The following is a 21873-nucleotide window of genomic DNA, read 5'->3' on the forward strand; positions in this document are numbered from 1 at the left end:
TTCTCAGGCCATTCTCAAGGTTCAGTTACCAACAAGCAACCCTGAAGGATGAGATAAAATCTCCCACTGGACAATGAGGAGGCTTGCTTTCTGCTTGCTATAAGCATGATAGATTCTCCAAGCTCACGTTCCTCCACTGCAAGAGAGGAACACTGTGTGCAGGGCACCCATCTAGGCCCATATCACATCACTCCCATAGAACAATACTAAAAATACCTGAAATCCCTAAATTAACTGTACACCAATTCTAGAGAAAGGAAATACAAAGTTCTAATTTGGTATGACAGGAGAATCCCCTTCACACCATTTCTAATACCTGCAAACCAGTAGGAAAGGATTCCCCTCAGCACCTACCTTCTCGTGATGGTTCTAGGAACCCAAGGCAGGGACTCCCAATAGGTAGTCATTTTGGGATGGAGGGGATCAAGTTTCCTAACTATAGGATTTAGAAACAGGGTGAAAGGTGATGAAGAGTTTGGAAGATATTCAGGGGGGTGACTGAGCCGGAAGGAAGGAGGCTCCTAACAGTAGTTTGTATCCCTTCATCAACCTCACATCTGAGGTTATTTCTAGTTCTGTATTAGTTCTGGAAACTCTTCTTTCCATTATTCCCACTTGGTGATTTCCACTAAGAGTATTTGCTCCAATGTGGCCCACTGTGGAAGATGTAGAATTTTACCACTTTTTTTTCTGGTCTTTTGTGCCAATAACTAAAACAATGCAATTCCTATAACCTTAAAACCAGGGCAGTAATGTTTCATAAACTTTATGGGATTATGATGGGTAGGTGGAAGTAGTGAGTGCAATGCAGATTTAAACAGACTGCTTGTTGTTAAGCCCTTGGTTTGACGTGTGGCAACATTAAATAGTCCTTTAAAGAAAGATAAGCATGCTCTCCTATAAAGTCAACTTTGTAGTTCCAAGATTGCCATTTATTAAGAAACTGCACAGAGAACTTCTACACTGAAATGAGAGATCATGTTCATTTTCTCCATCAGGATCACAGTCAAAAACAAACCATATTTCTTGAAAACTTAGGTGAGGTCTCCAAGAGTTAAACAAAACAGATTTGCCAGCAAAAGGCAGGAAGAGCAAGATTATAATTTGAACCAGGCAAACTGTTTCATAACAGAAAATGTGGCATTTAATGCAGTTTGCAGAATATGGTATGCTAAAAACGCTACTTATGGCAGTAGCAGGCCTCTAGAGAGTGAAATCAGCCAAACAAAAGAACTAAAAAAGGTAGAAAAAGAAGCCATGTCAGCATTACAAAGCCATAAAAAACTGATACGATTTTTTTTCTTGGTGATTTATAATTTTTTAACCATACTTTTGTTTTAAAAGCACAAAAAGTATATGATAAAAACATTTTCTTTTTGACCATTTTAAATTAGGAATTTATACTAATTCAAATTTATCCTAATTTAACAGGACTAGTGTTTTAACAGACACGTGTAATACTGAGGTCAACAAAGTTACTAATGCAGAAGACTATACAAGCTGATCAAAGTTCTGCTCTGCGACACCTTCTGGAACAGATTTACTTTGGGTTCCTGAGTGGGTTGGCCTGCTGCTAGGATAGACTAATGCTTCTTTACTTGAAATAAACATTCAGTCAAAATTTCTACCAAAAAAAACCTCATATTGAAAGGCTTGGCTCATGTCTCAATGTGCTGGCCAAGTAAAAATAAGCACAAAAACCTCAATGCAGGTTGACTAGAAAATTATTCTAGTTGTCCTTAGGTCTCTTTGCATTAAACATAAAGTACTTGAATCTTTCTTTTATAATCCTGTCAATTCTAAATTTTGAAAAGACTGTGTCTGTTCGGCTTTTGTACTCTTAAGGGGGCTCTGTAAATTTAAAGTATTTTTAATGGAATATTTTAGACACAAAAAAGATAAAGACTAATTAGAACTTTAAAAATACACAGGTCAATGGTATATTACTGTTAAAAAAATTAACATAATCTAAATGCACATTCATACAATAAATGTAGACACTCATACATTTTACATTCATACATTGAGACTTTGCTGACAAAGTCTCAACACGGAAGAACTGGGGGATGTGTGAGATAGGAAAACATAGAACCAAAAAGTATTAGCTTTTGTTTCTAGCAGTATTTATTGGTTCTATATTTTCTCATATTTTTAACAGTGATATAGTGTTGACCTATATATTTTTTAAGTTCTAATTAATCTTTATCTTTTTTCATGTCTAAAATATTTCATTAAAAATACTTTAAATTTACAGAGCCCCCTTAAGAGTACAAAAGCTGAACAGATACGGTCTTTCACACCAGAGAACTAATAAAGGATGTCTGGGTAATAGACCAACATATAATTAATTGGACTATGTTTAGAGAGTATAAAATGGGTCAAAGGCATACAGTGATGATTGCCAACATTAAGATGCTCTTTATTCAGACAGTAAGCCTAAAAGTGGGGGGAAAAAAAAGGCGGGGGGGTGCTCTTCTGGTTTTTAAATACAATGACTGTATCCAAAAACCTTATGTTTAGAAGAAACCTTTCTATATCTTTCCTGCCTGTTCAGATAACTCTTCTGGAACAAGCCGAACAATTCTCTTTTCCACATAACAACCTTCCTTTCCTGGAAGATGGCTCCCAGGTCTACTTTCCATCCTCTCTTCTTCAGTTTACTGAATCATTCCAATCCTTAACCCACTCCTCTACCTATGCCATGGTTTCTAGATATTCTCCCCATCCTAGCTATGCTTTTCTGGACTTTTCCATGTTTGGGATGACTTAAATTAATATTGTTAATATTTTTTAACAACAGTGATATACTGTTAACCTATGTATTTTTAAAGTTCTATTAGTCTTTATCTTTTTTTCATGTCTAAAATATTTCATAAAAATATTTTAAATGTACTAACATATTACATAAAGGCAACTTTGGATATTTAATGTTGCAAGTTTCATTTGGTATTATATAAGAAACATTCAAGTTCATAATTTAAAGAGTATTAAAAACAAATTTCAAAGGATTATTTTAAAAAATCCTTTTTCATCATTCTTATCCTGGTTGGTCTCCCATGAAAACCATACTCTTTTCTTATTGTTCACACAACTTTTTAATTGAAAATATCACAGAAAGCTTTTGGATTTTTGTTACTGTCATTTTTTTTTTTACATATTGTAGAAATTTTTCCATGCACCAAAAGGATAGAAAAATAAACACCCAGCTTCCATGATTATCAACATTTTGCCAATCCAGTTGCCTCTATCCTGTGCTCACCACCTTCCCATCCCAGCAACATACTGTTTCATCTTCAACTGAAACACACACTATATATTAGAGCCTATTACACCATAAGCATTGTGCTTACCTCTTCTAGTCCTCAAAACAAACCAACATAACAGTCAAGCCTAATCCTGTACTGTCCACGATCTCTAGTCTCATAGCAACACTAATTTTCCTATTCCATGTCTTGACATGCATTGTTTTCAATACCTATACAAGACTCTTATTCTAGAAATTGGATGTTCTACTTTCACTAGACAATATTCCTTTGTTATGAATTTTTACAATATTGCTGGCTGAGATTACTGTTCATGCAACTGTGGAGCAATTTTATAATTAAATGGGTCACTGACATGCCGGTTAATAAATTCTGGTAGACAGATCGGACAGTAGTCTGATAAACAACCTTGCATAACCAACAGGATTTTAAAATTACTTTTCAAATGCATTCTACCTAAAGAAAGGATGAAGTAGTAATATTAACAACTAGTAGTATCTATTTTTATTTTGAAGAAAACATACACACTTTGCTTTCCCAATCATAACTTTAGAGAATCCACTGTTTCACTATATAACATTCATTAAATTTTAGGACCAAGATGTTCAATTACTGTTTAATACGTAACATGAGTTATTTCCAATCATTTTGAAAGAAAGCAAGAATTAGTTCGCAAGTGCGGTCACTGGCTTTAGAGAGTGACAGGTCTTAGGAAATCATGTGATTTATAAATCATAAGAAATCCCTACAACATGCTAGAAAAGTTAAAGGTTTGCAAAAATGGGAATAATCACTAAGAGACAGAATTCCTAGGAGTAGCAAGTCATCATTATGAAGTGGCGAAAACCCTTCAAAAGGGCAAGGAAGAAAGCTAAATATAAAACCTGCCTAAAAAGTAGTCTATAGACTCTTATCTGAAGACTTGCTAAAACATTTCAAACAGGAAACTTTGAATCTGTAAAATATTAATGGATGATTGGGTTGAGGGTGTAAGGGCTTGAAAAGAGTAATAAGAGGGTTGGTTCTAAAGAAGAAGTAAAGAAGAGGGAGGTATGCATACTTCGCTTTTCATCAAACCACTTCAGACTTTCAAAAACCTGTTCACTTAGATTCTAAGGCAGTAAGCCTTACCCTAATTTTCCTCCAAAGACTAGATGTGCAATTCAGCACACTCTTTTGATGCAGTATAAGACATTCAAAAAAAAAAAAAAAAAAGGCAACAAAAGCAAAAGGTGTTTTTTGTTGGTTTTTAAATTGGGCATTAAGCGAAGCACTAAGTTTCAAAACTTACATCTGAACCCACATTTCTCATGGTACTTTGTAGGACAGGTTTAGTCACAGAAAGTTTTCCATTCACTGGGCTATTCGCCGAAGGGGCTGGAACCACATTCACCACGTGATTAGGTAGCTGTGTGACTCCCCCAGCAACAGCAAGGACTGGCTGAGCAGAGGGCAGAACTCCAGGTGCTTGAAGTTGTACCACAGTAGGCTGAGACAGCAAAACCGTCTGACCTGCATTAGAAAAAAGAAAAGGAATCAGAGGGTACACAACTGTTGTGGGAGAGGAAGCAGCTTATAATTAGGTCTCTTCTGCAGACGTAATGGGTAAGATCAATACCAAGGGATTTGACACCATCAATTAAAACACTGGATCAATAGCAGCACACACTTATGGTGACTTTGTTATGTTTTTAATGGGACCAACTAAATTCATCTCTTTGAGCTATCATTAACAATATACTTTCTTATTTATCTTTATCAACTAAATAGCTATCAAATTTGCTGTAATCCCTGGATTTCTAAGAATTAACCTCTGAAATTTGTTAGTGCTAAAAGGATTTGTCTTATAATAAATAACAAATCTTTTACACTGAACATGGAGAGTCATGTATTCTAAATTAATAGGATTTACAAATGCACACAATACCAAAAATATCTGAACATAAACGTAGTAATAGTAACTCAGTATTAGAAGAAGAAGGAGCTACAGGCCAGGCACTGTGGCTCACACCTGTAATCCCAGTGCTTTGGGAGGCCAGGAGTTTGAGACCAGGCAAGGCAACATAGTGATATCCTGTCTCTACAAAAAAAAAAAAAAAATGTAAAAATTAGCCAAGTATGGTGCTATGTAGCTCCAGTCTTAGCTACTTGGGAGGCTGAGGCAGGCAGATCCCTAAAAAGGACAAAAAAAAAAAAAAAGGACTACAAATAACGAAAAACTTAAAACCATTTGAGATTAAATCTTAGCTCTAACAATCACGGTAAACATAAATCTATGATTCAAAATAGTCTGTAGATGATACCAGCCCTTTCCCTGTTCCCCCAAAAATGGCCTTCAATTCTTTTCTGAGTCTTCGGATGTATCATTATTTTAAATTTATGCTAATTTGAGAAGAATTAGTAGAGGTTGAACATCCTTAATCCAAAAACCCAAAATCCAAAATGCTCCAAAATCCAAAACTTTTTGAGTGCTGACACAACTCCACAAGTGGAAAACTCCACACTTCTGGTCCCAAGTATTTTGGATAAGGGATACTCAATCTGTAAAAATGACAATGAAGATGGTGTTGTTAACTCAGCACAAAAAGTGCCTATAGATGGCATGGTAAAAAAGTGTGATGGGCTTAGTGAAGGACTAAAGCAGCATACAGTCACAACAGAAAAAGAAATCATGTCAGTTTATAAAATAAAAAAGAGACTTCTAAGACAAAAACTTGTTAATGAGGCAGATGACTCCATAGAAAACATTTCTAGAAGTCATCCAACAGGATGCCTCCTCATCCCTAGAGGACCCACTTCCAGTCCCTCAACTGCTTCTGATGTTTCTTCTCACCTGAAGACATAAAATAGAGGGTACAGTAGGCTTTTAATGAAAACATAGCATCAAAGGCAGAGACTGAAAGCTGCCATTTTTTGTTGTTGCTGTTGTGTAGTAGCTGACACTTCTATTCTAGTGATTCTACTGTCCTGTAAACATTATTTTTAGTTGCCCTGTACACATTATTTTTCCACTGTATTAATGGTATGTCATAATTTTTGTTAAGTTCTTACGTGTGAATTTGTGAAGAAGTGTAAGAAAATGATTGCTTGTCAGTAGCATATGAATTTAGAGCCAGGAATGATGGTGGTGCCAAACAACTACAGATTGTCCACATGAGATAGTGACAACTATGCTTTCTGATGGTTCAATGTATGCAAACTTTGTCTCATACACAAACTTATTTAAAATATTATATAAAATTACCTTCAGGCTATGTGTATAAGATATACACGAAACATAAATGAATTTCATGTTAGACTTGGGTTCTGTCCCCAAGATATCTCATTATATATATGCAAATATTCTAAAATCCAAAAGTACCCAAAATCTGAAACACTTCCGGTTGCAAGCATTTCATTTAAGGGGTACTAAACCTGTACCATTAACCTAAAGACTTATACAACTCATAACACTAATCTATTAAAAATTTTACTTGCCTGCTAAGTGCTTCCTTTCAGATCTGGCAGATTTTTATAAGGTGTTGAAAGCCTTGCCTAAGATCCACAGCTGCTTGAGCCTATCTAACAAAATGAAGGTACTAAAATAACTGGCAACTAAAATCCCATGTAAATTTATAATTTAAGAAAAAAAAAAGCATTATGCTTTCAAACAGGTTGACACATGTAAAACTCAGCTCAGTATTTCAAAGGATCGGGGAAAACTAAAAATCAAAATAAAGCTTCAGAACACCTGTTTGTCAAGAACATCTGTCTTAGCTAAAAAAGATAACTTATAAAAGTAAAGCCCTTATTTCAGATGGCCTCAAAAAACACACTAAAAGTAGCAGAATTCAATAAGCAGCATTTTATCCCAGATAAGATCTAAAAATAATTTCACGATTTGGAGTAGAAAAAATGTATTAATACTTGGGCATAAATGATCACTAAACATTTTTACCTTCTCATTTTCCCTTGGACTCAGTTTTTCTTTCCCGCAACTTTTATTTTAGGTTCAGGGGGTACACATGCAGATTTGTTACATGGATAAATTGCGTGTCACAGGTGTTTGGCACTCAGATTATTTCATAACTCAGGTAATGAGCACAGAACCCAACAGGTAATTTTTTGATCCTCACCCTCCTTGTATCCTCCACCCTCAAAAGTAGCCCCTGTTGTCTATTGTTCCCTTTTTATGTCTATGTGTACTCAATGTATAGCTCCCACTTATAAGAGAGAGCACGTGGTATTTGGTTTTCTGTTCCTGCGTTAATTATCTTAGGACAATGGCCTCCAGCTCCATCCATGTTGGTGCAAAGACCATGATTTCATTCTTTTTTATGGCTGTGTAGTATTGAATGGTGTATATGTACATTTTCTTTATCCAGTTCACCACTGAGGGGCATCTAGGTTGATTCCATGTCTTTACCATTGCAAACAGTTCTGTGACGAACATATGTGTGCATGTGTCTTTATATTCCCTGGGGGGTATATACCCAGTAATGGGACTGCTGGGTCAAATGGTAGTTCTGCTTTAAGTTATCTGACAAATCTACAAACTGCATTCAGTGGATGAACCAATTTACATTCCCACCAGCAATGTATATGCATTCACTTTTCTCTGCAATCTCACCAGCATCGAATATTTTTCAACTTTTTGATAGTAGCCATTCTGACTGATGTGAGATGGTATCTCAATGTGGTTTTGATTGGCATTTCTCTAATGATTAGTGATGTTGAGCATTTTTTCATATGCTTGTTGGCCATGTCTATGTCTTCTTTTGTCAAGTATCTGTTCATGTCCTTTGCCCACTTTTTAATGTGGTTGTTTTTTGCTTGTTAATTTAAGTTTCTTGTAGATTCCGGAGATTAGACCTTTGTTGGATACACTGTTTGCAAATATTCTCTCCCATTCTGTAGGCTGTCCTATTACTCTGTTGATAGTTTCTTTTGCTGTGCAGAAGTTCTTTAGTTGATTTTTATTTATTTATTTTTGAGCTCTGTCGCCCAGGCTGGAGTGCAGTGGCACAATCTCAGCTCACTGCACCTGCGGCCTCCTGAGTTCAAGCAATTCTCCTGCCTCAGCCTCCCAAGTAACTAGGATTACAAGCATGCACTACCATGCCTGGCTGATTTATGTATTTTTAGTAGACATGGGGTTTCACCATATTGGCCAGGCTGGTCTTGAACTCCTGATCTCAAGCGATCCACCCTTCAGCCTCCCAAAGTGCTCGGATTGCAGGTGTGAACCACCATGCCCAACCTCTTTAGTTTAATTAGACGCCATTTGTCGATTTTTGTTTTTGTTGCAATTGCTTTTGGAGTCTTCATCATGAAATCTTTGACCGGGCCTATGTCTAGAACCATATTTCCTAGATTTTCTTCTAGGGTTTTTATAATTTGGGCATGTACATTTAAGTCTTTCATCCATCCTGAGTTGGGTTTTGTATACACTTAAAGGAAAGGATCCACTTTCAATCTTCTGCATGTGGCTAGCCAGTTATCTTATCACCATTTATTGAATAGGGCATCCTTTCCCCCAGTCTGTTTTTGTTAAAGACCAGATGGTTGCAGCGGTGCAGCTTTACTTCTGGGTTCTCTAACCTAATCCATCGGTCTATGTGTCTGTTTTTGTACCAGTATCATCCTGTTTTGGTTACTGTAGCCTTGTAGTACAGTTTGAAATCAGGTAGGGTGATGCCTCTGGCTTTGTTCTTTTTGCTTAGGACTGCTTTGGCTATTTAGGCTCTTTTTGAGTTCCATGTGAACTTTAGAATAGTTTTTTCTAATTGTGTAAAAAATGTTATTGACAGTTTGATAGGAATAGCATTAAATCTGTAAATTGCTTTGAGCAGTATGGCCATTTTAACACTATCGAGTCTTCCTATCCATGAGCATGGAATGTTTTTCCATTTGTTTGTGTCATCTCTGATTTCTTTCAGCAGTGCTTTGTAACCCTCATTGTAGAGATCTTTCACCTACCCAGTTTGCTGTATTCCCAGGTACTTTATATTCTTTTTTTGGCTATCGTGAATGAAATTGCATTCTTGATTTGGCTCTCAGCTTGAACGTTACTGGGGTATAGAAATGCTGCTGACTTTTGCACATTGATTTTGTATCCTAAAACTTTGCTGAAGTTGTTTATCAGATCTAGGAGACTTGGGCAGAGACTATGGGTTTTCTAGGTATAGAATCGTGTCATCTGTGAAGAGAGATGGTTTGATTTCCTCTCTTCCTATTTGGATGCCTTTTATTTCTTTCTCTTGCCTGACTGCTATGGCTACAACTTCCAGCACTATGTTGAATATGAGCGGTGAGAGGGGCATCGTTGTCTTGTTCTGGTTCTCAAAGGGAATGTGCTTCCAGCTCTCGTACATTCATTATGATGCTGGTTGTGGACTTGCTATAGATGGTTCTTATTATTTTGAGGTATGTTCCTTTGATGCCTAATTTGTTTTGAGGTAGACTCCATTCTTTTATGAAGTAAAAACATATAAAATGGAGAAATCACTCATAAGCAGACATAAATATGCTTACACCAAATATGCAAATAAAAATTAGTAACACATAAAGTAAATAGCATATGACCAACTGTTAGGTTTTAATAATAATAAGAAATTACAGTCAATCTGGCACTATGAAAATACATATTCATCATATTGTAGAGACAAAAAAAAAACAAGAATTCCCAAGTGCTCAAGTCACAGCCAGAGCAATCAGGCAAAAGAAAGAAATAAAAGGCATCCAAACATGAAGAGAGGAAGTCAAACTACCTCTCACACAGATGATATAATTCTACACCTAGAAAACCCATAGTCTCTCCCCAAAGGCTCCTGAATATAAGAGCTCTCTTTTAATATAAAATAATATCATGGTCACCCAAAATCATCAAGGTTGTCCTTTTAGTTTCTGTGGATTGAGAAAATCCATGATGGAAAAAGGCTGCTAAGAATTTAGTGAAGATTTAAAATGAACTTGGAGTTTATCAGTCAGAAGTATAGCTATACAAATTTGAAGAGCTATACAAAGATACATGAAACAAATTATTTATTTGGTCTACAGAAAATGCTTGCTTCAAGTATGGATTTACAGATGCTTTGCAAAATGCCATAAGGCTACTACCCCCATCACCCACGCCCCAGGGTCCACAATACACAGATTGAGAACCACTGACTTAAACCAATACTTTGAGAAGAGTATTACAGGAAGCCATGTTCTACATCCTCTGAGTTTAAAAATTATGATTAAAAGACCCCCCCCCCCAAAAAATTAAACACTGTTCAGGGAAATTTGGGACTATTTTAAAGAACAGAAGAGGTATAAACATAATGAATTAGGTAACTTATAAGAAAGAATCCTATTTCTAGCTACAGTTACAGATTTAAAGCCCTGGCAGATAACTTGTACAGAGGGCTTTGTAGTATTTCTTAAACTAATTAAGAAAAATAATCCAAATCTGTATTGCCAATTGTGTAATTATCACTGTCTCCTTGCTGAGAGTGCTGAGCATCACACAAAGAAGGAGATGTCTGTGTACCAAAGGCAAGGCGTGTGTACCAAATGTGGCTTGAGTCCTACCAAGCCACTGCTGCCTCCTTTTTTTCCCATATAGTACATCAAGCCTTTTCATCCCAAAGTACCCAACTATCCTCAAATTACCCAGCAACTAAATCAGGGATACCCTAAATATTCTAGGCATGTTTGGGTTCAACACAGAATGAGGGGAAACAACCAAATTTCCATGACAATATGTTCAAGTGAAAGAATAAAAAACTCTCATGGTGACTTGGTAAATGCTGACCAGGCCACAAACTACAATGCAAAGAATTGTTTGGGGCCTTAAATAGCAGCTGAACATAGTTACTACTGTTCCTAGTGTGGAAACAGTTAAAAAGGACATTCCAAAGGCTGTTTATCCATTTCAGCATGCTCAAAATCCTCTCTGGCATTACATGCATAACCTCCTTAATGGAACATGGCTGGATTCAATGCCATATTTTTTTTGACTATGTGTAACTCACTGATTTTGATAGTTCTTTCTTTCAAACTTTCTTCAAAGATTTTAAACTATGTATCAAACATTTATTGAATGCCTACTTTGTCTGAAATAACATAGCTGTGTGACTTTAGGCAAATAATCTGTGCTTAGTGTTCTCATCTATAAAATGGAGATATCAGAACCTATCACCATAGAGTTGACATAAGGATTAAATAAGATAATGTACTTAAGCACTTAGAAGAGTGTCTGGCACATAGTAAGAACTTAAATGCAATTATTACTATTATTATTAATCTCCTTTTCCATATAATAATAGCTTCCATATGGGCACTGCATGAGTTATTAATGCATTAGTTATCACAGTGATTGTTATTTAACTGTTTGTGTGAATTTAATTCCCCAATTAAAGTGTAGAATTCTTGAGAGCAAGGAATACATCTGTCATTTTTTTTTTTAAGGCAATACAGTATAGTGATTATTTACATAGACTCCAAGCCAGACCACCTGGGCTCAAGTTCTGGCTCTGCTTCTTATCAGCAGAGTGATCTGGGCAACGTATTTTACCTCTATCTCCCATTTCAATAATTTTCGCCATCATCTACCCAAAAAGCCCCAAGATAGAAAAATGGAAGTCATCCTAGATACCTTCCTCTCTATCCTTCAGCCTCCTCCTACATGATCCAATTACCAATCTCTATGATTCTACACTTTTAACATCTCTACTCTTCACCCTGGTTCTCCACTTCTACTGATATCCCAGGTTTTCATTATCTCTCATCTACACTACTCAAAACAGTCTTAAAGGACATGGAGGACTGAGAAGTAGAAGTAGGCATAAGTTGTTGTTGGTTGGTAGAAAATGGTGAGCCAAAAAACTAGGAAAAACAAGTGAATTCAAAGGACAATGCCAGATTAGTTGAGCTAGAAGAAGGGATTTATAGAAAAGAGTAATATTATAAAGTTCAAAAACTAAACTAGAAGGCCAGGCATGGTGGCTCATGCCTTAACTCCAGAGCTTTGGGAGATCGAGGTGGGTAGATCCCTTGAGCCCAGGAGTTCGAGACCAGACTGAGCAATACAGTGAGACCCTCTATTAAAAAAAAAAAAAAAAAAACTAAAAACTAAACTAGGGCCAAATTGTGAAGAGTTTTATATTCCAAGCTAGAGAATCTGAGTCTTAAACCTGTGGAAATTATCTCTTCTTTTTCAACAGTAAAATACTTACTACTAGTATTAACATGATTAACTGCATAATGCCTTGCCTATACTTCCCTTCTTCCTCCCTCTCCACTCTCAAATGAATGAAAAACATACCTTAAATCTGTATGTTCTTACAATAATACCACCTATTTAGATTGTACTATAAAAACAGACAAGGCGCCAGGCACGGTGGTTCACACCTGTAATCCCAGCACTTTGGGAGGCCGAGGCAGGCAATCATGAGATCAAGAGATCAAGATCATCCTGGCCAACATGGTGAAACCCCATCTCTACTAAAAATATAAAAATTAGCTGGGCATGGTGGCACGTGCCTGTAATCCCAGCTACTCTGGAGGCTGAGGCAGGAGAATCACTTGAACCCAGGAGGCAGAAGTTGCAGTGAGCCGAGATCACACCACTGCACTCCAGCCTGGCAACAGAGAGAGACTCCGTCTCAAAAAAAAGAAAAAAAAAAACAGACAAGGTGCAGTTCCTCATATTAGCACATGCTCACAAAAAAATAAGTATAGTCTTCAGATCACAGGAAAGTATTGAAGTTTCAAATAACGTGTAATTCAGGTTTCTGGAACTGATAAACGGCTCAGAAAAGAACAGTTTGTCTTCTTACTATAGGTAAGATCTTCCATCACTCAAACATAGTCAATGATCTGCTAAGGGCAAATTCTTAGGAATACCCCTGCTTTATACACTAGTCATATTAATGTCAGACTTTCTGTACGGATATATTTTAATAGCTTATGGGAACTATAATGAGGTTCTTCATTAGTTTAAATTCTTAGCCTTTGGGAAGGCACAGATCCTTATGAGATCCTAAAGAAAGTTTTGAAGACTATCCCTAGAATAATCCAAATATGAACATACATTAAATACTGCATTTTATTTCAAGGAGTTCATAAACCCTTAATACACACTTATAAATCACAAGAATACCTATTCTATAGGATTGCTATTTTTCATATGGAAAAAGCAGCAGCTTTGACTTTGTACTGAGAGGGCAGGAATTTCAAACTGGTTTTTGTTTGTTTGTCTGTTTATTTTTGGTGGGACTGATTGATGAATTTTCACTGATCCATCCATTCTCTCATCTAGGTCTTCTTTTTATCAACGTCATATTGTCTATGACCATGTAATAGAACAAAGCTAAAAGAGTATCTGGAAATTAAATTTATCAAATTTACCCTCATTAAAACTATGCTCCGAAAAACGAGCTAACTATTTACAATTGGAGATGAGATACAGTCATAAAAACAAATGTAACATTGGTATTTATTTACAAACCATACCCCATTATCGCCTAGTCACATCTGGTGCCAACAAACTAAATCCAGAGAAAAGAACGTTGCACAAGTTTTCTTGAACTCAATGTACACAGACATCAGTATGAGTACAACGATGACTAACCTACCTAAGAGATCTCCATACGCAAATGACTCCCATATCTGAATAGTACCAAATCCTCAGACTTGAACTTCTTTCAATTATGACCTAAACCTCTTGTAGAATCACAAGTATATGAGGCCATCTGGTGGATAAAATATGAAACACACAAATTCTTACCTAGTTGAAAACAGAGTTCAGATCTGCTCATAGTGACCAGGTCAATATACTGTTTACTAAACCATGCAGCCTCCTCAGAGATTAAGGGCTTGATTCTATTGCTATCACACACCTGAAATGGACCCTATTATTTTAAATACTCCTTAAAACCAAAAAAGTTCACAGCCACAAAAATCTGGCTGACCTGAACTCTGCATTCAACTAGCTAAAAATTTGTGTTTCTGTATTTAATCCACCAGAATAAAATGGCACCAAGAAAGTGTCCCAGATTTTCAAAATAACCATCGGATGTAACTTGTCTGGAGAGCTATATCCCTTGTTATGACAGGAACCATACATTAGTCATCTCTGCAACATCCTCATAACCAAAGACATTCCTGACAAACAGCACGTGCTCAGAAATTATAACCTGAATTAAAACAAATCATATGACACAACCCTTACTGCCCTCCAAATAAACATACACAGCCTTAAATTCTGCTCAGGTACCTTTAGTGGGTGCAGGTTGTAAACTGATAATTGGTTGCTGCTTTGCCAATGGCATAAGTGTTGGTACCGTCTGAATAATGATGGTTTTTGCTGGAACACTGGAGTTTGTTTGAGTCTTGGGTGCTGCTGGAAGCAATAAAGGCTTGGGCTGAATTGAAGGTTTTGAATTCACCTGAATTTTTTTCTTTGGAGTCAGTCCATTTTCTGGAGAAAAAACAGACAAACCACAAGTCAATGTGAAAGCAATTAAGCAAGCCCTAAAAAACAGATTCTATCACATGCCTTGCTACAATATATATACCTGAATGAACTGAAGAAAAGTACTTCAACTGTTACCTTCTTTTCTAGCCAAGCTGCAGTTTTGGGAATGGGACACACTAACTGGTAAAGGAGAAGAGCTAAAATTGCGGAATAACACCCAGAGATTAACAGGTAACAAACGTCATAGTTGAATGGCCCTCCATTCAGTTATCTTTAACAGAAACTTTGAAATCTCTCCTGAAGATGGTGGGGTCTGAGTCTATTTTAAAGTATCTTTCACCTACAAAGACAGAGACAACCAAAGATCATTTCTCCCCTTTCCTCTCCACAGTAATCACTCACAACAAACAGTATAGGTCCACCAATTAAAAAACAGCAAGCCAGCCTAATAAACATAAACTTAATCCAGCATTTTCCTTTAAGAAATGGAACCTAAGCTCAATCTGAAACAGAAATAACAGAAGTTAGGAGATAGAGTAATACCAGTCTTGTTCCTAGGACCAGTGACAGGCTTATCTTCCTTCAGTGGCTCTGCTGAAGAGGGACTATTAGAGCTTTCGCCATATAAGGAAAGAGGAGACATCTGAGAACTAGAAGACAAATCCAACTCCTCCTGTAGCAAAATTAAAACAAAAATTAATGAGTATAATCCTTAAGCAGCAAATTGCATAGTAAAGGAGGAGACCCATACATAAACAGAAAAACACTTCAAGGTAACTTCAAGGGAAAGGTATATTAGAAACTGTATCTATATATTAAGTAATAAGTGACTATCAGCACGATCCATCTATAACAAAGGAAAAAAATCAAAATGCAGAGTAAGTCTATGCCATCCTGTTATATTAAAGATATGAGTCATTGATCTCTTTCTACTTTTCTTCCTACAAACTACAAACACACACACACACACACACACACACAAACATAAAACTTGATTGCTAGTCATACAAACATCCAGTATCAGTATAAGGTTGCAGTTAAAATGTCAATATCCTTTCTCCACAATCTCTCTTATTCAGTCTTAAAAGAATATCAAAAGTGGAGGCCGGGCGCAGTGGCTCATGCCTGTAATCCCAGCACTTTGGGAGGCCGAGGCAGGTGGATCATCTGAGGTCGGGAGTTCGAGACCAGTCTGACCAACATGGAGAAACCCCGCCTCTACTAAAAATACAAAATTAGCTGGGCATGGTGGCACATGCCTATAATCCCAGCTACTAGGGAGGCTGAGGCAGGAGAATTGCTTGAACCTGGGAGGCAGAGGTTGCGGTGAGCCGAGATCGTGCCATTGCACTCCAGCCTGGGCAACAAGAGTGAAACTCTGCCTCAAAAAAAAAAAAAAAAAAAAAAAAAAGAATATCAAAAGCAAAATAATTTTATTTTTATCCTTTTCTATTTTCTATTTTGTAATACTGCCTTTCTTCCAAATGTAAAAGAAAGATGCATGAATGGAGCAGTGCTATTTTCTTTTTTTTGAGACAGAGTCTCACGCTGTTGCCCAAGCTGGAATGCAGTGACGCAATCTCAGCTCACTGCAACCTCTGCCTCCCAAGTTCAACCAATTCTCCTGCCTTAGCCTCCCAAGTAGCTACAACTACAGATGTGTGCCACCATGCCTTGCTAAGTTTTTGTATTTTTGGTAGAGAGGGGTTTCACCATGTTGGCTGGGCTGCTCTAGAACTCCTGACCTCATATGATCCACCTGCCTCGGCCTCCCAAAGTGCTGGGATTACAGGCGTGAACCACCCCACCCAGCCAGCAGTGCTATTTTCTTTAATTTAGTAGGTGAATTCATAATGACTGAGATACATAAAGATAACATTCGCATTTTCCCAAAGTCTTTTAATATTCAGTGAATCTGTCTCAGTTTGTTAGAATAAAGAAACAACATAGAAGTAGCAATTCAATTCAGACAGAAAAGATGGCATGTATGATCACACAATAGACATAATCTCTACTTCATACCATCTTCAAAATAATCTATAAGAATATAAAAACAAAATTTAAGAGAATACTTGTTTACTCTCAGGATGTTGCAGACCCTCTTAAGTCTGAACACCCAGAAGCCACAAAGGAAGAAGAAATAGATTTGAACAAATAATAAGTAAAATATTTAACAATAAAAACTAGACCATAAACAAAGTTAAAAGATATATATTGATAGAAAATATTTGCAAAAAATAGACAAAGGGCAGGAACAGTCATTTCACTGAAAAGGAAATGCAAATGGTAGCCAAAGGCAAATTTAAACTTTAATCACAAAAAAATTAAAATGACCTGGAGAAGATATGGGAGAAAGAGATGCTCTCAGTCTCACTGGTGAGAGTGACAATTGCATCTTCATACATCCTTAACACTTAACACCTACTCAGCGTGTAAGCTGAGCAAAATGTAGAGTGTATTAAAATATATTTCCAAGAAACCAAAGAGTACAAGGTAACACAGGAGGAGACTATTATCTTCATGGCCTTCGATGCTTAAAAAGTATTTGATAAAATTCGACAAGTATTCCTCAACAAAATCCTAGAAAACAAGGATTCCAGGAATACTTTCTTAACATTAAAAAGTTATGAGTAATTATACAGCCAAAGCCAATGCTGAATGCATCACGATTAAAGTCAGGATAAAAAATAGCTACCTGCTTTCCCTGTAATTCTAGTATAATTACACTAAAAGAAGAAATTTTAAAAACATTAAAACAAAAGAGACAGCGTGCCTTTTAGCAAGGTAATATGCTATATACTTGAAGCACATGTAACCATCCACTGGCAAAAAAATTTGACCTTGAAAATATTGTATTAATACTCACTTAGAAAACATAATAAAAAATAAATATTTCAAGTCAGGCACGGAAAGACAAACATCACATGTTCTCACTTATTTGTGGGATCAAAAAACCAAAACAACTGAAATCATAAACGTAGAGTAGAAAGATGGTTACCAGAGGCTGGGAAGGGTACTGAGAAGCTGGTAGTGAGGCGGGGATTGTTAACGGATTAAAAAAAAAAAAAAAAAGGGGGGGGGGAGAAGGAATAAGACATATTATTTAATAGCACAGCAGGGTGACTATACTCAATAAGAGCTTAGTTGTACATTTTAAAATAACAAAAAGACTGTAACTGGATTGTTTATAACACAAAGGATAAATGCTTGAGGGAATGGATGCCCCATTTTCCATGATCTAATTATTTCACATTGCATGCCTGGGTCAAAACATCTCACGTACCCCACGAATATATATGCCTACTATGTACCCAGAAAAATTAAAAATAAAAAAGATTTAAATAAAACAAATAAATATTTCACTCACAATAGCAATAACAATTACAAAATACCTAGAAATTTTCTAAGGAATGTGCAGGACCCACATGAAGAAAACTACACAACTGAAGGCATAAAAGATTTGAGTTAACAGAGAGATATACAATATTGTTGAACAGAGTGATTACAAATGATTACAAAGATAATACAGTTAGGAAAACTGATTCATTTCTATAGAAAAAATTAAAACTAGATCCCTACCTAATGCTGGATCCCTACATAATAGCACATATTAAAGTGGAGTCTAAGAGTATTAAGAACCCTAAATGTGAAAGGTAAACCATATGGGTAATAGAAGAAAATGCAGGAGAATATCTCTGTGACCTAAAAGCATGGAAGGATTTCGGAAATAAGCCATAAAGGAAAAGAGAAAAAAAAAGATAAGCCTGAGTAATTCAAAATTAACTATTTATACTTAATAAAGACTACAAAGTTAATAGATAATAGAGAAAAGATATAGGCAATTTGAATGTCTAAATCCAACAAGAGTTTACTATTTCAAATATATGAAGAATTCCTACAGATAAACAAGAAGACAACAACTGAGTAGAAAAACTGGCAAAGGACAGGAATAAACAATGTATAAAAGAAAAAAGTCCAAAAAGCAATAAATGTTGAAAACAATAACCAAAGAAATACAAAGTAAAACAAAATAAAAGCAAACAATCAAAAAACACATTGTGCCATGGGGTAAAAATTAAAAAGGCAGACAATGCCAAGCATCAGGAGAGAAGTCACAGGGATCCTCGAGCACTGCTGCCAGCCCACAGAGTACTATGATGATCCTGGAGAGCAATATGGAAGCACTTGTCAAATTAAATCCCTGCACATTCTATCACTCAGCAATTCTAGGCATATATCCTAAAGGATTTCTCACATGGGTCCATAAGGGAACATTTTTAAAAATATTCATTATGGTGTAGGTAAAAATGTAGTGAATGCATACTTGAATGTTGTACAGAGTTAGATTCAACAGATTTGATCACACAGAGCAATAGGAATTGATCTTAAAAACACTGTGCTGATTTTTAAAAGTAAATAATATAAAGATACATAATACCATTACATAAATTTAAAATACATGCATATAATTGAAATCAGATGAACTTTTTAATAAATGGTACTAGAATAATCCTTTTGATAGTCATTTGGAAAAACATAAAATTGGATTTGTATTTCATATCATACACAAGGGTAATTTCAAATGGATCAGAGATCTAAACACTAAAAGTAATATCTCATGATAAATACTTATTCATGTCACTTAGAAAATATTCCTTCCTGAATAATTTTATCCTAAGCCACTAGATGGGGCAAAGCAAGACCACCATTCATGCAGAGAAGCAGCCTGGTAGAATGTCAGGGTCCAAGAACGGTAGAGAGGGCACTGACATGGCAGGCAGCCTGGTATGAGGAGTCACAGCAGAGTGATGAGGGCATCCACGTGGGAGATAGCCTGGTGTAAGGACATCAGAGCCCAAAGGAGACATGTCAAAAGAACATAAGAGCTGGTGTGAAGGGATCCCCACTGACCAAATCCAGGACAATGTAAGAATCAGAACAAATAATTATAGTAATGGATTATAATCTGTTGCATAAAATAAGAAACGATGAATCTATATTGATATTAACGAATAAGTGAACAAATACAAAGTTTGATGAAGAACAGGATATTTTTACACAGTCTTAAAGTATCTTCCTCACAAAATATGTATGGCAAAGAGAGAAAAAGTAACTTCACAATGGAATAGGTTGGCAGATAACATCTATGAAGTAATCAAAGTGAATATAATCAGTATTAGAAAAAATCAAAATTGGGTCATCAAAAGTAAATGAGATGGACACAGACATCACTTTCCTACCACAGATATAAAACCTGAATATGATCCTAAAGAAACATTAGACAAACCCAACCGAGAAATACTCTTCAAAATAACTAACCCCTAATCCCCAAAAGTGACAAGGTGAAGAAAGTCAAGGATTAATGAAGAACTGTTTCATACTGAACAAGATTAAAAAGACAAGACAACCATATGCAATGCTTGACTCTGAACTGGGTTCTTTTGATAGTCTAAAGGACACCTCTGAACAATTGGCACAATTTAAACAAGAGCTGAAGGTTAGATTATAGTAACACATCAATGTTTATTTCCCGATTTTGTGCTTGTACTATGGCTAAGAAATATCTGTGCTTGTAGGAAGCAGACACTAAAGTATTGCAGTGATAGGGCATCGGACTGGTAACTTACTCTCAAATGCACAAGGAAAAAACAAGTTATTTGCAATGTACTAACAACACTTCTGTGAATTTGAGATTGTTCCAAACAAAAAATTAACTTAAAAAAAGTAAGAATAAAAATATGAGTGAATTATTTTATAACCTCTGAGTGGTAAAAACCTTCCTTTGAGTGACCAAAAAAGCAATTAAAGAAAAGATCAATAATTTGGCTATAGAAAACAGTATACCTGGGGAAAATAAACACCAGAAATAAAGCAAAGAGACAAAAGAAAAACTGGGGAAAAAATATTTGCAGCTTATTTCACAAACTAAGGACTAATAACCCCAATATATAATAAAGCTAAAATATTAAAAAGACCAATACAATTCAATTAAAAAATGAATGGTCAGGCACCGTGGCTCATGCCTGTAATCCCATCACTTTGGGAGGCCGAGGCAGGCAGATCACCTGAGGTCAGGAGTTCGAAACCAGCCTAGCCAACATGGTGAAACCCTGTCTCTACTTAAAATACAAAAATTAGCCGGGCGTGGTGGCAGGCGCCTGTAATCCCAGGTATTCAGGAGGCTGAGGCAGGAGAATTGCTTGAAGCCAGGAGGCAGAGGTTGTAGTGAGCCGAGATCTGCCATTGCACTTCAGCCTGATGGACAAGAACGAGACTTCATCTCAAAAAAAAGAACAAAAATTTGAACTGACAGTTCATTTTTTAAACAGAAATGCAAATAGGCCTTAAATATATAAAACATATGAATAGATATTTAACCATACTTATAATAAAAGAGATATAAAATAAAACCTATTGTGGAGTGGTGATGGGAAAACGGGCCCTCTTACATACTGCTGATGAAGATGTTAACATTTTACAACCCCTATAGAGAGAAATTTGGCAATATCTAGCAAAATTCAAGTGTATTTATCCTGGTTTCAGCAATCCCACCTCTTGGAATATATCCCAAAAATACCCTGGCAAAAATACAAAGTGACTTATGTAACTGGTTATTTACTATAGGTTATTTGAGTCTGGAAAAGACTTATGTACAGGTTATTTGGGTCTGGAAAAGACTAAAAACAACACAAATATTCATCAATAAGGATTTCACTGAATTAAGCATGATAAGATTATGCAATAAAACATTATGTAGCATAATAGGAAAATTATATACTCTGAAATTAGAGTTATCCTGCTAAGCTAAAAAAGCAAAGTACAAGACAGGGTCTATAGTATGCTACCTTTTGTGTAAAAAAGGATGGAAATGACATGGATAGAAACCAGGCTTTTCTGAATATATCTTATTATATAATTTTGACTTCAAAAATAAATTATTAATTTTTTTAAAAAATTATATCCTTTGGAGAAATTGTGGGACCTCAGAGAGCTACCAATAGTAGCAATCAGAGAAAAGCTTCATAAAGGAAGTAATTTTTGAACTGGGACTTGAAGGATGAGTTTTCCAAGACAAGAAAAAAATGGGGCTATTCTAGGCAGAAGAAAGAGGACATGCAAAAACCTAGAACTGTAAGAGCAGCGATCTCACTGCTGTTGTTCACTACC

At 36.1% G+C, this 21873-nt stretch overlaps 1 protein-coding gene across 5 annotated transcripts in view; it reads right to left on the reverse strand.

Annotated features, from left to right (window-relative positions):
* Positions 1-21873, reverse strand: part of ATF6 (activating transcription factor 6) — a 238974-nt gene that overhangs the window by 196148 nt on the left and 20953 nt on the right. For all 5 annotated transcript variants that reach the window (XM_030935786.1, XM_010373615.2, XM_030935789.1 and 2 more), the window contains exons 5-7: positions 15250-15379; positions 14506-14709; positions 4555-4775 (exon numbers count right to left, since the gene is read on the reverse strand). In XM_030935786.1, coding sequence (XP_030791646.1) covers positions 4555-4775; positions 14506-14709; positions 15250-15379 — 555 coding nt within the window. The remainder of the gene's footprint in view (positions 1-4554; positions 4776-14505; positions 14710-15249; positions 15380-21873) is intronic.

The sequence above is a fragment of the Rhinopithecus roxellana genome, chromosome 8 (genome assembly GCF_007565055.1).
Source record: "Rhinopithecus roxellana isolate Shanxi Qingling chromosome 8, ASM756505v1, whole genome shotgun sequence".
NCBI classification, from domain to species: domain Eukaryota; kingdom Metazoa; phylum Chordata; class Mammalia; order Primates; family Cercopithecidae; genus Rhinopithecus; species Rhinopithecus roxellana.